Below are 16,997 nucleotides of genomic sequence, written 5' to 3'. Positions count from 1 at the left end.
ACCTAACTTATCTGGGGGCTCCTTCTAGAGGCCTACGGACGCTGGCAATAGCAGGGTCATGAGGGACAAGGGAATCTGACAAATGCAGGTGATTGCATGGCTCCATGGTGTCGGGCAGGTGGCTTCTGCACCCCAGTGGGAGGCATGAAGTGAATGGTTCCCCCTCAGAGGGCTGAGATGAGGAGTAAACATACGCACGGTGTGTGTACCCTAAAAAGGCTCCCTGCTGTGTGAACTCAACACAGAAAGGGGATTCTTGAGCAGCCTGTCTCTCCAGAGAAACGAGACTCCAAAGTAGCCGGTGCTTTCAACACTTTTATTGCTAAACTATCATGATACAAGCCGTATAAAAATACTTTACAGATAGCAAAAATAAACTACATTAAACTGGAGATTAAAAACGTCTTGCATAGGAATGTGATGTATTCAAACTCCTTTAACAGTCGATGTTCAAAACCTAAGCCTCCCAGCAGCACCGGTTGGAGAGACATGGATCTCGAGGAAGTCAGGCGGACATTCTCAGCCCTCTCTCCCCTCGGAGGGCCGCGGCGGCCACTGGGGTCAGTGAGGTTCTGCCCATGTGTTCAGGATGCTAAGCTCGGCCACCCACAGCCAATCAGAATGCTGGAAGCACCTCCTCTCCTGGAAGCAGCATCATTTGCATCCAGTCCATGCAAACCCTGAAGAGGCAGGTGTTTATTCTCCTCGGGAACAGCTGCGTCAGGCAGTGTTCGACCTTTCCCCCGGCACCCAGCACCCAGCACCCCGGCTCCGCCTTGGGAGGGACTTGCTCAGGGAGCACCTCTAGCTCACCAGCACCAGAGAAGTTTGCTTTTGAACAAACTGAGTTAAGACAGTGATATTGGCTATAACTCGGGGACTCGGGAAAGCTGGGGGAATGGGTGCCTGCCATCCCAGCTTCCCTTTTGTTTACGTATTTAGCTGGGATGCAGGAAAACACGCGCATTGGCCGGTGGGGCTCCGTGGGCCTGAATGCCCATGTCTCAAGCTTGGAAGACACCCGGTCAAGGTGTGTTGGGTACCTGCTAGAGTGCTGCCCTTCCAAGAATATAAGTTCAGGGACGTTTATCGCCCTGCTTGCCAAGAATGTCACCACCCCCTGCTTCTTGTAAACACGAAGCGAGCAGTTGTTAACGGGACCCCTGACACTCTTCCCATTTTGAACAATAGAAAGCACTTGGGAAGTGTCTTTTGACATGAAAACAAACAAATTCTGCCTCGCTTTCGTCCAGAGTGACAATCAGAACACATTGGCTTCCGATCTGTCTCAATGGGGCAGCCGCCACCTCGGCCGGGGCTGATGTAAGCAGGAAAAGCACTCCAGCGCTTCCCAGCTCTTATAAGGAGCCAGGCATGTCATCAGAGGCCGTGTCCTCTGCATCGTGTGTGTGGGGGTCATCTACCGGGATTCAGTCAGCTCTGTAAACATTAGCCTGCACTTGGCGTCCTGTGAACACGGGTGCTTCCGGAATCCCCTTACAACACAGGCAGGTATTTGATACCATCTACTTACTGGGGGATCTAAACACTTTACAATACAGTTCCCCTCAGTGACAAGATCGAGGCTCAGAGCTGGAGTCAGGCAGCATTGGCCTCAAGCAAGACAGGTGGTTCCTTCTGCCACAAAGCCACGCCCCCTTTCTCCGGAGATGCTTCTGCCTGGGAGACAGGCGGCTAACAGGCTCTGAGGTGGGGTTTTGTCTTGTTTCCTGGAATGATTAACACCTTTTCAAGAATACATCATTTCTCTTAGGGGGGAAAAATCAACATAGATGTTAAAAGATACACTGGAAAAAGACTTCTGACCATTTATAAATATTCCTCTAATTCCAACTGGGGTGCACTATGTTGAGGACAGATAAAAAGCATAAAAATACAGATAAGAAAATAAAATTTAATGACATACTAATTAATTTGGATCGCTATTATATATTATCAAGCAGCAGTATTTTTGTACAACGCGGGAAGACTGGCAAACTTTGGAGATAGACTACATTCAGCAACACGGTAGGTCTCTGCTAGAAGTGCTACCTGTCGCACTGACCTTGAAAGTAGCAAGTGCAAACGTCCACCTCACCGAGGTCCTTCTAACACATGGGCAACACACACCCCTTCACCACGTAGACGTCCCTGCTTTCTCCTTCTCTTAGAGGACGCGGCGGCCTCTTCCCATCCTGAAAGTAGTTCGTGAGCAATTACTCTTGGCAAAATTTCCTCCGGCATCTGTAACTGACAAAACTTTCTCCATAGCTGTCGGCTCCTAATAGCATGTTTGCTTGCCTATTTTATGTCTCAAAACGAACGCCCTTGCTTCTCTTTCCTTTGCTGTCTGGGATCGTTGTTTTATGGAAATGCTTCCTATAATATCCAGCTAAGATGTCTTAGAAAAAGAGAGTTTGTGTGTGTATAACACACACACACACACACACACACACACACACACACGTGTACATACAGGCGTCTGAACTCACAGGAGGCCCTTGCCACTAACATGGTTAGAAGATGGATGGAAAACGCATTAGTCCTTTTTCACCCCATGCTCAGGGAAGCCGGGCGACTTTGCTACAATAGCAGGAAGGCACTTGGGTAAGACATTCAGATAACTGAGGAAAGGCCAAATTTCCTCATGTGCAAAAGAAGTGGCTCCCGGCCAGGTCCGCGAGAGCATGTCACTCGCCGCACACTCGAACTCTTCCCGGTGAAGTCAGCGTTGCTGGCGAGAAAGGTCTTTGGGTAGAGCTGCTTGTGGAAGGATCTCTATTAGGAAGAATTCTGCATCCCCGAAGCTTTGCAGCAGCGGTCGCCTGCTTACTGGCATTCTGTTTCAAAGGATTTTTGCTAAACTTTGTGCTTGGGTGGGTGGAGGCGTGGGCCTCTGCCCTTGGGGTCAAAGGTTATCTTGAGCAAAAGGTGATGGACAGGAGGGTGCAAAGGCCCAACCTGGGCATTCTGTCCTCTCTCTGGGGCACCAAACACGCCGGGCCACGGTCACCAAGTCCTGCACTCCGGGCCCAGCTCCCGGGGAGGTGTGACCTCTGGGGAACCTCGATGAGAAAGCCAGCACTGAGAAAACCCACAGGGGACCCTCACCTGCCGTGATCCCCTCTACCTAGCGGACTTGATCGGAAATCTCTGGAGCACAGCCTCTCGCAGAGTGCCAGGCATACACTCACTGTCGGTTACTGAGTGGCTGAGAAGGAACCCCCAGCGCGTCCTGGGGTGTCTGCAGGAAATGCAAACAAAATACATCTTTGTGATAAAAACTCACCTGCTAAGAACTTTGAGAGTTTTGTTGGCAAAATTGCACCAGAGGGAGGTGCTGGAGGACCCTGGATGTGCTCAGGGGAGAGAAACGAGGGGGCGGGGCCACACATACCTAAGGGTGCACCATGGGTGGGCCAGCCCTACTCAGATGAGTCCTGTGCTGGAGGAGGCAGCTGTGCAGAAAGGTCTTTGGGGCTAAGCCGGGCTTTCAATAGGTTCAGGTCAAAATAACCAATGACCTTCAGGGCCAGATCCTGAGCTTGCGTGTCCCACTTGGAGTCTAGGCCAGAAAGAGGGAATTCGGCCCTTTCCCCCTGCTTTGGGGAGCCCACTCACTCAGGCCTACCAACTGCCTCTTTTCACAACCGCTTCACAAAAATACCTGTGCTTTTTTTTTGGGGGGGGGGGGGAGGGAGTTGCTTTAGCCCTGTGCCATTCCTTCTGAAAATGCAATGCACATGCGTGGGGTTCTCTTAACGCCTTGATGGGAAAGCACTCTGGCTGTAAGGAAGAAAGCAAGTAGGGTCATTGCAGAGCCGTTAGGTTGTGGCTGCAGCCAGGGCGCTCACTCTGCAGGCGGGGTCACCTTCTCCAGTCCAGGGCGCGCTGCAGGGCGGGAGCTGCTGGCCAGGGGGGCGCCGCCTCCAGCCACCTCGGCCAGCCTTATTAAGAAGCAGGGAAAAAGCATACATGTCATAACTTAACTCCAAGAATTCTAACGGGGGATCTTGTCGGGGCCAGGCAGTTTTGCTTCCGGATGAGAATTTAAGAATACGTGTTAGCCGTGGCCCCGCTGTGGCACGCCCCGGTGGCCCTAAGGACGACGGGCTGGCCTCTGTTTCTCCAGGCTGTGAGCTGGACGCTTGGGCCACGTTCCTTTGCCTGTTCTATTTGGGAACTCTTCTCTTCCGGAAGGTGCGGAGCTGGGAAAATGAGTCGAGGACGGGGGTTTAACCACAGGGCTGCGTCTTCCATCCCCCACCAGCCGTGCCGTGAGCTCGTCACCCGCTCTCAGGTGCGGTCAGGCGTGCTGTCTTGATCAGAATTTGGATTTGGTCAGCAGGCACTTAAGGTTTGGACGGGACACTATTAAAGTCCACCGAGATGCTCTTTGGGATTTAAGACAAAAAAAAAAAAATCAAAAAGCAGAGCATCCTTGCTGTGTTTCTGGAGAGAGGTGGCGAGCTCCTGGAAGAGTCGGCTGCCTGCCAGGAGGAGCGCTGCCCGCGTGGGACTCCGGGTGGGCGGGACCCTCAGGAAGACAGGAGGGGCATGGAGGGCTCCGAGGGGACAGGTACTGAAGGTGTCTTGCTAATGGTGGCTTCTACGTCTGATTTCTGGTAGGAGGTCCTGAAAACTCCTTCCTGATGATTTCGTTAACTACAAAAGAAAAAGAGAGTAGGGGCGAGTGAGAGGCACCAACACACAGATCAGACTCACTTTCTAGAGCCAAAGACAGTCAGCTTTTTTTTTTTTTTTCAAAACACATTTTTGTTCTCTGAAATAATAGATTTGACAGTTTTTAACTTACGAAATGCCTTCCTATGGATTTGTTTGGGAAAGTTGTCTAACCTGTAACTTTAGAAAAATCATGGCAGAAATGGAGTTGGTCCTTGTGGCAGGTTTTCAGTAAGTTTCTCTTCTTCTGTCTTTTATCTTTTTAAAAATATTTTTACTGATTTCAGAGAGGAAGGGAGAGGGAGAAAGCGATAGAAACATTAATAATGAGAGAGAATCATTGATCGGCTGCCTCCTGCATGCCTCACACTTGGGATCAAGCCTGCAACCTGGGCATGTGCCCTGACTGGGGATCGAACCGTGACCTCCTGGTTCATAGGCTGATGCTCCACTGAGCCTTGTCCATAGCCTAGCTTCCCTCTGTTTATTTAATGCGCTGTAGGCTCTCTATTGCACACCAAACTCCTTCCATTATCACGACATCCAGGAAATACCTACTACATGACTGCAATACAGTTCCTTGACCCACAGCATGTACAGCCCCCAAAAGAGGCCTGTAAAAGGACAGTGGGGGGAACACCACAGACAGACTGGCCGCCAATGTACACATCATCTCTTTCAGCACAACCAGGAACCCGCCCCACATGGCGAGGCTTATCAAGTAGAAGGTGGCCTCTTCCTCCAGGACATAGCACCAGCTCTCCTCTCGCGTTTGGGCCACTTATCGAGGACGCTACTTCCTGGAATCAAGGTAGTGAGGTCTTAGAAGAGTGGGCCTTGTGAAAAGCTTCCTTTTGCATTCTTAGAAAGAAGACCCTGCCACCAATGCAGCCCACACAGGGTGTGCGCCTGCCCTAGGGGTGTGCACACCTGCCCTGGGGGTGTGCGCACCTTCGGGTGGGCAGTTGAGCGGTCCCATCACAGGTACATGAACCTCCCTCTCCTTGTTCTGACACCGAGTCCTTCCCATAGCCGCCTCCTAACTTCTCTTCTCATCTCAGCCTCACCCACAGTTAGAGACGGAAAACTGGAAGTAAGGGCTCACTGTGGAGATTTGCTCAAAGTCTCTCCCTGTTCAAGTTGGGTCCTCCTAGGTCCAGGGATGAGCCTGCAACATCCGAAATAGGAGGAGAGCGCGTGTACACTGCTTTAGAGCTGGACAAGTCCGGCGTGACGTAGCTTCCTCACAAAACTGGCTGCCGTGTGACTTGACCTCTCTGTGCCCCATCTGTAAAGTGGGGATCATAACAGTGTGTGCCCTTTGGGGTGGATGTGAGGCGCGATGGACATACAAACGCCTTGCACCGGCCTGGTGAAGGGCGTTCTGTCGCCGGTGGCTGCGATGGTTAGTGATACCCCCGCACTTTGTGGGGGGCACTGGGCTCAATGCTTTCTTTTGCACCAGCAACCAGTCCGGCACGGCTCGCTATTCTGCAGAGGGATGCCGAGAGCACATGCGAGGCAAGAGTCCAGGCTCCAGAGCCTGCCGGCCAGGGTTAGAGTCTTGCCTCTGCTACTCCCTGTTTGCTGAACCCTGCCTGAATGATGGAAGTACTTTGTGCCTCAGTTTCCCCATCTGTAAACTTTATATAAAAATGTTACCTTCCTCTGAGGGTTGTTGAGGAGTTTGAGATGATACAAGTGATAGTTACCACAGTGGCCAGTGTCTAGCAGGTATTGGTTTGTAGAGTAATATGTATGTATGTGACATATATGTACATATTTGAATATGATCCATGTATGTTCATGCATGCAAATGTACGTTAGAATAACATCCATTTCCAGTGTGGAAAGGGGTCCATGAGTGGGAACTCAGAGGATGAATGGGCAGATTCAGCTAACCAGCATTAATTGGGCACCTACTATGTGCCAGGTACCAGGGGAATTCTGGGAGCCCTATACCAGGCACCAATGGCGAATGGCTGCCCCAGCCCTGCCCCTCGAGAGCCCTGCGGGGCCTGATGAGCCAGGGCCTTTGTGAGGCCTCATGAAAGCCTGGTGCCAGGGGGCAGGGGGTCAGCACAGCTTCAGCGAAGCTTTCCAAAGCCCGGATTCTGAAGGGCTTCCTGTTTTCTCAACCTAGGAAACGAGAGGAGTCGATCCTCAGTGGGAACTTTCCACCGCCTTGGCTTCTAAAAATAGCCGGTGGGCAGAGCCGCTGGCATCAGGGCGCTCAGCAAGGGCCGGTTCCCTGGTCAGAACCCGGGGCTGGGGGAGGCCAGGGCAGGGGGTGGACACAAGCCGCTTTCCCTCCTGCTGGCTGCGAGCGACTCAGGTAGAAGCCCAGTTGCCTTTGGAACATGCAGGAGCCGGTGCACTTACTTCGACGGCCGCCCTCAGGGGCAGGAGGTGGCCGGGCAGTGAGGCCCAAGCAAACCCCACGCAACCTCCCGGGAGAGGAACCCGCTCTTCCTGAAACCTCAGAGCTTGCTCCCCTGGCTGTGCATGGGAGAAAGTTCTAGTGCACAAGCGCTAGCTGGTGGTAGCCACGACCGTGCAGGCACATCAGTCTGGAGACTAGGGCTCCGAGAGCTGAGGGGGTCCGTGCGTGACCACTTCAGACTTCCCGACTCAGTCTCCTGCCTGTGGGAGCTCTCGCCTTCGCAGACCCAGGTGTCCCGGCTCAAGGAGAGAGACAGGGAGATGCCACTGCCCTTTGCCTCCGTTCCATGGTGTCCAGCTGGTATCCCTCCCTTTGTCTCTCCCACCTTTTGTCCTTGGGGAGACCGAGAGTCCCCCCTCTCAGCCCTGCTGTCCCCTCATTCTCGCATCCTTAGTCTCTCTCCCTTGCTCTGAACCCCTCCATGCACTTAAGGCCTCCATTCTAGAACCCTGCTCTGAGCCTGGCCTCCCCCTGCTTCCCTGCAGGCCCTGGGACCTGGCCCTGCTGCCCTCCCCCGACTGCATGCCAGCCAGACCAGCTTCCCGGGCCCTGCGCCCCACCGTGCCCCACTCGTGCCCCACTCGTGCCCCACTCGTGCCCCACCGTGCCCCAGAGCCTCTGCTTTTCCTCCTCACTTCATTCACGTCTCCGCCTGGATGGTCTCTTCTGGGAGGCTGCCCTGGGGGTGATGCGATGCGCAGTGCCCCTCCCCATGGTGGGGTCCCCTCGTCTCCCCTATCGGTTCCTGGGAATTCTCTGGTGCTTTGTTAATGTTCTTGCCCCCACCCCATGTACCTAGCTCTGTAACAGTGCCTGGGTACATAGGAAGTGCTCACTAACATGTATTGACGAATGAGAATAGTGACGCTTAGACAGGGGTTACATAGCCTCAGGTCACACTGGCCTTTGCCCCCCGGTCTGACTCTGAGGCCTAAGCCCTGAACCCCTTTTCTATGCCATTGCCATCAGCATTTCATCCATTCAATAAGTGTTTTGAGCATCTATCCTATGCCAACCTCTCCTCCCACTTCTTCCCAAATTGGCCACGTGCAGTTCTACAACTAGCCCCTCTCCTTGTTCAAATCCTAGCTTCCCTCCTGCCCATCCCTACAGGCCATCACACCCCTAACAGGGGGCCCTCACTCCCTCCAGAAGCAAGCACAGTTGACCCGTGAACAACACGGGGGTTAGCACCGACCCCCTGTGCAGGTGGAAAATCCACATAGAACTTTTGATTCTCCCCCAAATTAACTACCAATAGCCTACTGTTGATCAAAGCCTTACTGAAAAACACAGTCAACACAGTTTGTAAGCTGTATGTATTATATACTCTATTCTTACAATAAACTAAGCTAGAGAGAAAAAATATGAAGAAAATCACAAGGAAGAGAAAATACGTTTACAGTATTTATTGAAAAGAATCCATGGATAAGTGGATCCACAGAGTTCAAACCCATGCTGTTCAAGGATCAACTGTATTGAATTCTCAAAATGCTTTGCTCGCCTCTCCTCTGCAGGTTATTGGAGTCACCTGTGTCCTCACTGTACCATGGACTGCACCATGCACACAGCAGGTGCCTAATGCATGTATCTTAGTCCACCACAAGGACCCCATACCAGCAGCCTAGGTCACTTGGTTTAGGGAAGCTGATTTTCCTTTGTTATCTGATTGACAAATTGGTTGCCTGTCTATGACTTGTCTAAAGCATTTTCTCTACAAAAGAATAGAAACCATTCACATTTATTGAGGGCGAACTGCGTGTTGGGCACTGTTCTAAGGGCTAAGTTATTTCTCACACCAAACCTAGTCATAGAATATGGATGGGGAAACAGAGACAGGCAGCCCTCTGCCATAGCAGGTGAGGGGATCAGGACCGGAACCCAGGACCCATTTCACAGACAGGGACGCTATATGGCGGGTGGTACAGAGACCATGCTATTAAGCTCAGTAATCGTCACCCTTCTTATGGGGCCCTGGAGTCCTCAGTGGCTTTTGTGTGAGTCAACAGCAGAGAAAGCCATGAGCCGAGTGGTTAAGGTGGTCACTGAGTATCACTTTCTCAGAACAGAATTGAGGCCAGTGGTGCTAGGTCTGCCACAAGCACCCCTGACCTTCTGTCACCGTAGAGGCACTGTGATGAAAACACCGATGAGGAACACGTCTGCAACCTCAGGGTGCTCACGAAGCCTGACTCTTAAGGCCAAAGCCAGAAAGGAAAAGATGGACAGATGTAAGTACATAAAAGTTATTCACCTTTCAAAATTCCAAATGTTTTCAGTGGGTGACAAAAAGTCATTCATATATAAAGCGGTATTACAAATCAACAAGAAACTAGAATTCTTCTAATATATGGCTGTAGACATAAGGAGAATATCTGAGGGGTCACTAAAGTTTTCCTGTAAAGGGCCGGATAGAAACATTTTAAGGGGCGACATAGCCCCTTAATCCCTCAGCTCTGTGGTTGGAGCATGAAAGCAGCCCTAGCCATAGACAGTATGTGAGCACATGGGCATAGCTGTGTGCCAATAAAACTTTATTTACCAAAACAGGCCGGGAACCGGATTTGGCCTGCGATGTAGTTTAATGACCCCTTAGTGTATACCAATGGCAAAAAAGAAAAGGAAAACCCAATGTTTTCTTCACCTACGTTTTGGGGGTGGCAATGTGGGGCAGCCAATGCCCCTTCCTGGTATTGTGCATCAAGCAATTCTGGGGTGACTTAGGGTTAAATTTCTAAAAACAGAATTGATTTCTGTGAGCATCCCACTCTGCCCCGGGCATTTTCTGGTTGGCTTGGAGGCCCAGACAGATGCATGCCGACTGCCTTCCAGCTGAGCCGAGGTGCTCACCCATCAGCTTGCAGGCAATGGCTGCGCACAGAAAACCACACACACGTACTCTCAGGTACAACTGAAGAGGTTTTCAAGGGTAATTTTGACTCTAGGCCTTTTCCCCTTAACTGCTGACTTTGGAACTTAATCCCCTGAGAAAAAAGCAACAGGAAGGGAGTGGACAGACCCCATCCTGCTTCTCTCCCAAACCTCAAGCATGTTTTCTGAACTCTGGTTAGACCACGTGAGTGCCCACAAGAGCCTGGGGCCAGCCGCAAGGGCCGTGGCCAGAAAGACACTCGAGGTTGAGCGGGAATCGAGGCGGCTGCACGCTCTGGGCCAAATCGAAGAGTCCGAGAGCCACCATGGGCGCCAAGGCCTGCCCACTGCCCTTCTCCGGCAGCGCCCGGCCGGATTCAGTCCCGAGACCCACGCGTGGGGCAAGATGAGAGGGCGGGACAAAGCACAGGAAGTGCCCTCCGGGTGCTTCTGCCCTTCGCTCCAGCTGCTCCTGGGGAAAGCTGCTCTGAAGGTCAAGAGCCAGCTCCCGGCCCGTGTCCCCCATGAGCAGGTGGAAAGGGGCCCTGTGTCTTCCCTGCAACTTTCGTTACACAAGTGAAATGATCTGTGTTCTCCCAGCATCTCTGCTGCTCTGGGAACATGGCTTTCCGGAGGGGCTAGACCTTCGAGGCTCAGTGACAAGGACAAAACCCCTTGGTGAGCCTGCAGCCCAGGGCTGTGGTGGGGTCTGAGGAGCTCCTACTGGTGATCCCCTCTGAGGCCAAGTCCCCGGCCCCTGCGGGTCAGAAGCATTGCCAAGTTCTAACCAGGGAGGGGAGGACCATGTCCCCAGGGGTTACCCTCTCAGCACTGCTGTTGCAGCTGCATTTCTGTCATCCTGACTCCTTGGGTGTGAAGCCCTCGGGGAGCCTGCACCTGGTGGGGCCCCAGAAGTGGGCACTGGTGGTGGTACTGCTGCCTCTGCCTGTGGACAGTGCTTGGTAGTCACGGCTGAGAATGTGCCCCTCCTGACTCGGGGTTCACGCTGCCCGTGGGAGGTGGCATCGAAGTGGCCCCACCCTCTGGGGAGCAGGGTCCTGGACTGCGTGTGCTAAAGGCATGGCATCTGAGGGTTGTTCATTGGGCCACTGGCATGAGGACTTCAGGGTCTGTCCTGTGAGCTATGAACCACTTTCACGGACCAAGGGACCGTTCAAAAACCACAGCCCATTGGCGACCGGGAGGGGTCAGGAGGCACGGGAACCCCAGTGCTGAGGCTGGCTGGCTCCTGGTGCACACTTCCCGGGTGCTGGGCACCACGGTTGGTCTGATCAGAATGGGCCAGGATGACTTCTCAGCAGGAAGCTGAGGCACAGAGAGGGAACGCAACCTCCTCACTGTCCCACGTGGACGCTGCGCCCACAGAGCCCCCCGCCACCTGCGTTATAAAGTGTCAGCTGCCAGGCGCTCTGTGCAGGCCCAGAACCCGAAGCCGATCGAGGTGGATCTACAGCTTGAAGCTCAGTGAGGGGCTGTGCTGAGCTCAGTGGGGACACCGAGCGGCCAGTTAAGCTGATGAGATCAAGACGGGAGGCGGCCCAAGCGTGGTGAGAGAGTAGTTGCCTGGGTTTTCTTATCGACCTGCCCTCTCTCTTTTCCCAGCGCAGAACGCCCCACCGCTGACGGAGAGCCTGCCTAACTGCATACACCAAGCAACGTAGACGAAACCCAAAAAGAGGTGGCAAAGTACAGGAGCAGAATTTTCAAATGGGAGCATGACAAGGCTGCAGTCCCCCGGGAAGGGTGCTGGGGCCCCTGGGAGAGCATGCAAATCCCCAGCGCCCCATCCCCCTCCTTCCCGCCCCAACCTGGAGCTCCAGCCTCACAGACCCAGAGCATCCCCGGGGGGGGAGGGTGTCCCCCAGGGGGCCCCCTTACGAAGTGGCGGGGGTCCGGCCCTTAAAAGAGCAGGAAATGGTGTCTGTGAGGATGGGCTTCAGGTTGTCAAGTTTTCTTTTATTCAAGTTAAGGAAACACACAGCTGGAAAACAAAAGGAGAGGCAGAAGATATAAATTACCTTTAACTTTGATTTCTCGGATCAAAGATCACAGTCATTCTGTTTCATAATATGTTTTGTATCCAGCTAAGGGGTGTGTCTATCAGCTCTGAAAGAGATTTGCAAAACCATTTTTGAGAAGAAGATAAAACGTCATCTTCGACCTCTACTATGCTTGCAACCCATGCTCATATCAGCCATTTAATGAGTATCTCATGAAAATCAGGGCCACGTGGGACCCAGGACAGAACGGAACCCTCTGCCCAAATCCGGTGTCATCTGAACATGGGTGCCAGAATGAACCCCAAACCAGGGCGACCGTCACGGACATGCGGGACTTTGTGGAAAGAAGTGGGGAGGTCGGAGCGCAGCCGCAGATTGTGGCGGCGTTTTGGTCTGATGGTTTAAGCGAGACACAGCAACCGTGCTGCTGCTTATGCCACGGAGCTTCACACCGTGGCCAGCGAATGCGATGCGATTTTAGAAGCGAGCTCTGCTGCAAAGAACATCAATTTCATGAGGGATCGACTCCCATGCAATCCTCCCTCAGGCTTTCATAGGTGCTAAAGTGGACCCCTGTTTTGTTCTTAGTGGTGATACAACCTCAGTGGGCATGCAAATTCCTAAGAATTCAGATTTTCTTCCTGTTGCTTTGGTTGGCAATTTTTTAAAAAAGTGACTTATTTTTATCGCCCCGCCCAATCAGAGCACCGAAGGCCCTTAAAAAGGAGCTGCGAGCAGTCGACTTTACAAACCATTCCATTATGTCACATTTTCATTTGAAAACCACAATAAACTGCCCCCTTTAGCTGTGTAACGCCTACCGCTTTCCAAACGTGTATTCGCGCCAGCCCCTTTCAATGGCCGAAGGACACGGCCAGGGTCCGTTTTGACTCCCTGGTTGAGAAACAGTTTGAGATGCACTTCCCCCGGGGAGTGACCCAGCCGTTGCTAGATGCCTGTTCACTAGCGTCATGAACTAAACCCGATGCTCTCTCAAGGAGAGGCGCTCGGTGAGATGTGAAGCTCCCCTGTGAGCATGACGCACTCAGCTCTTTCCTGCAGGGAGAGAGACCTGAACTCCCAGCTGCTGGGCTCTCATAGGTTTGTTCGGGGTTCATCACAGGCGGCTGCAGCCCAGGACAAAATAACCATCTTCCTGCCCGCCCTCCTCCGTAGCTGCTATAAACACAGTTTGGACCGGGCATCTCAGGCCGTCCCCTGAAGCACAAAGACCCACTCGCCAAAATTCCAGGTGCGTGTGGCCTAGGGCAGCTCGCTCACTGCCCTTCCCCACCTCTGCCGCACACTGGCTTGTCCCAAACCCACCGTTCAGGGCCTTAAAATATCGCCTATATCCTGACAATGGCCAAATCCATGTTTTCTAGCCCAGACCTCACACCTGAACTTCAGATTTAGACACCTAACTGCCCACAGGGCCTCTCAAATATGGCCCAAACGAAACTCCCGACTCACTCCCACCTCCAGGCCCCCCTCTAGAAAATAGCCCTGCTCTACTTACTTGTCCCCATTAGAGGAAACGTACTCCCTACTTCCGGTTGTTCAGGCCAATTTTGGTCACAGCCCACATCCCCTCCGTGTACAAATGCTTCTGGATCTGCCCTCAAAATGCACCCGGAAATGAAAACCTCCTGTGTCCACCATCCCATGTCCACCACCACACGGGTGCCCACCTCCCCGTCTCTGTCCAACAGCAGGTGGATCCCACTGGAGCTTAAGGGAGAGCCTTTGACTCAGTTGTTACTCCGAGAAAATCAGCTCCACGGTGCTGTCCTGGCCAAGACATTCTCACTTTGTCCATATGGACCCATTCAAGCAGCACTGAGCAGGTACCAGGGGCCGGCACCTTCCAAGGTCACACCCTGAGACCAGGGATTTGAACCCAGGTGGAACCCCAGGGACCAGGCTCTCCACACAGCTGGCCAGTACCTGGATGCTCTGAGGGGGAGTCTCAGAGGCTGGTCCCCAAGAAGGGAAGCCTACACTACCTCCACTCCCCACCCCTCTGCACCAGAGTTCAGAGAATTTACAAAGCATCTAACCCATCGGTTTGTTTGTGGCCTTTTGGGGTGCAGCTTCCTGTTTAGTCATGAAGTTTCACTCTTTAATTGTCTGTCTCTTGGCGGAAGACAAAGCAGCAAGAGCCAGAGAAAGGGCCCCTTTTAAGTCAACTAAGACCCAAAATTCAACTCGAATTTCAGCTCCAGACCCAGGCCACCAACCCTCCTTCTTCATAGGTGGGGTTGGTGGTGTGGTGCCCATTTCTCAGATCAATGTACTGAGGCAGAGAAAGATGGAGCAACTTGTCCATGAGCAGCCTCCTGGTACTGCAGAGCCGAGTCGGGCCCCAGCTCCACCACCCTCCAGTGTTTGAGTTACCGTATGCCCCCTGGGTGACAACCACAATCCCTCCCTAAGGCAGGGTTTAAGAGGGAGGCCTCGGCCCTAGAATCACTGCCCCATTCGTGGTGCTTCACGAAGCTGAAGACCTATAGCAGCCGTGGGCAAACTCTGGCCCGCGGGCCGGATCCGGCCTGTTTGAAATGAATAAAACTATTGAAAAAAAAGACCGTACCCTTTTATGTAATGATGTTTACTTTGAATTTATATTGGTTCACACAAACACTCCATCCATGCTTTTGTTCCGGCCCTCCGGTCCAGTTTAAGGACCCATTGTGGCCCTCGAGTCAAACAGTTTGCCCGCCCCTGACCTACAGAGTGAAGCTGCGTTTTCCCAAGCCCAGGCCTAAACCTGTGGCTCGGCCCGCTAGTCTGGGGATTCATTCAGGAGACAGGTGGGAAGAGGCTCACTGATTAATCAACACTGATAACCAACCTGAAAGCCTAAGAAACACGGACCCAAGAACCTGTCACCTTGACTAATCCTACAACCAGCCTGCAGCCGTTGAGAACACAGACAGGGATGCAGTTAGATGGAGAGGCCGGAGCGCATCTGTGTCATGGAGCGGACGGGAGTCAGAGACTCGTCTAAGGTGCTTTCCGCTCGATGGTCCTACAGTGGAAACCAGTCCCAACCAGGACAGAACATGCGACCGTCTCTTCCCCGGCCCACTTCCTCCATAGTCACACGGCGGCTCAGATCAAGGGAGGAACAATTTGGACTCTCTCCAAGCCACGCTGCCCCGCAAGGAAGGACTAGCCACCTGTGTAAGCACAGACCGGAGCCGAGCCTCCCCCGCTGCCCAGGCCTTTTCTCCAATTCAGCAGAATTTCTTCTGATGACATGCAGCTACGCGGCATCCGTCCGGACAGGCAAGCACACAGCTCTCAGGCCGCGACCACAGGCAGGAAAGCATTCTACACACACCCCTGCTTCCTTGTTCTTCAGCCATCTCTTCAGGCCTCGACCCCAAACCTCTGCCGGGAGGCCTCAGCCGCAAGCAAGTGCTGCAAAATAAGTTGCTTTTTTTTTTTTTTTTTTTAACAAAACAGAAACAAAAGAAAAGCAATTTTTACTACATCCAGTTGCCATTCTGGAAAGCAGCAGCGATCCAAACCCACAGAGTGGCCTGCGACCACAAATGAGATGATAAAATAAATACCTAATTGTTTGGGAAGCCGTCTTTCTCTCTGGGGGTTGGAGGAACGAGCCAGGCGTTTGCTCTGACATTTGAGTTGACGTCTCCTTGCTCAGGCGTGAAAGATGGCACTGAGGCGGGGAGGGCGGCGCGGCCGGCCAGGTGGGAGCTGGGGGAGCGGGAAGCACTTCTATCCCGAGCTGCTTCCCTCGCGTCACAGCGTCACTCACAGTGTCCTGGTGGCCTCCGGGAGGAGGTCAGCCCCCACCTGCTCACATGACCTTTCCTCCGAAAACCACCCTGGCCCCTGACGCTTGGTAAAGGTTCACTGGACGTGCACTGAATCGGCCGCACCCTCCCATAAATTCACCTTCCAGATCATTCTGTGTCCTTCCACATGTGTCCCGACCAGCTCAAGCCACAACCACACATTTCCTAAGGCCACCATGGGCCCGTCCTGCAAGGAAGCATCCGATCGTCACCCTCCCTGTCCCAACACTGCCCATCTGTCTGTGTATTGTCTTACGATTCCCCTGCTCCCCCGGGTTCCAGCCACGTCTGCCTCCTGCGAGGCCCTCGGGCATGAGCATTGACTGACCTGCAGACCGCCTGGGCGTGCAGGCCTGTCCCCACATGTACTTGGCAATGCCTCACTATGGGGCCCAGCCCTGGATAAGCCAGCCCACCCACCCGCCTGCCTGCCTGGGGGAGAGGGAGGGAAAGGTCAAGTGCAGGGCCAAGCACCCTCCACCTTCCTGTTCAGCCAAGAGCCTGTGGGGAATCAGCAAAGTAAATCAGGGTCCCCTGGGCCTCCTAGGTCAGAGAAGAGATTCCACCAGGCCTAACTAAGCAGGGACCAGGCCTCCTTGTAAGTTTCCCCAAGTGAGATTCACAGGTCAGACCCTGACACTTACTGCTTTCAACTCAGAGGCTGCCCTGAGTGACCAGCAAGGACTATATGTGAGTGACATTACACCAGGTGCCTCTGAGACACAGTATATCTCCCGGGACATGCAGACAGAGCCTAAACTCCTGACTCGTCCCCTTGACCAAAACTTTCATCTGTACAGTCCCTGCTGTGGACCAAATCGTGTGCCCCAGGTTGCTGTTTAAGCCCTAACCCCCAATGTGATGGTATTTGGATACCGGGCCTTTGGAGGGGGATTAGGGTTAGATCCGGCCACAAGGATGGGGCCCTGCTGATGGGATTAGTGCCCTTCTACGAAGAAGCACCCGAGAGCTGGCTTTATCTCTGCCATGTGAGGGCACAGCGGGAAGGTGTCCATTTGCAAAGGCTTCTCACCTGAACCCAACCACCTGCATCCTGATCTCGGACATCCAGCCTCCAGAACTGTGAGAAAATTAACCCTACTTTTGTGTCCATATCCAGCCTCAAATGCTGCCTGGGTTTCTCCAGCCAAC

At 53.2% G+C, this 16,997-nt stretch overlaps 1 protein-coding gene across 5 annotated transcripts in view; it reads right to left on the bottom strand.

Moving 5' to 3' along the window:
- Positions 1–297: 297 nt before the first annotated feature.
- The window catches only part of NFATC2 (nuclear factor of activated T cells 2), a 150,449-nt gene continuing 133,749 nt past the window's right edge, over positions 298–16,997 (bottom strand). For 4 of the 5 annotated variants that reach the window (XM_059705299.1, XM_059705300.1, XM_059705297.1 and 1 more), the window contains exon 10: positions 298–4,665. In XM_059705299.1, the coding sequence (XP_059561282.1) occupies positions 4,610–4,665 (56 nt within the window). In that variant the 3' untranslated portion in view covers positions 298–4,609. Of the gene's footprint in view, positions 4,666–12,036; positions 12,125–16,997 lie in introns of all 5 variants that reach the window. The other variant, XM_059705298.1, reaches the window with a different exon arrangement.

The sequence above is a fragment of the Myotis daubentonii genome, chromosome 8 (assembly GCF_963259705.1).
Source record: "Myotis daubentonii chromosome 8, mMyoDau2.1, whole genome shotgun sequence".
NCBI classification, from domain to species: domain Eukaryota; kingdom Metazoa; phylum Chordata; class Mammalia; order Chiroptera; family Vespertilionidae; genus Myotis; species Myotis daubentonii.
This window is presented reverse-complemented; position numbering and strand designations above follow the sequence as displayed.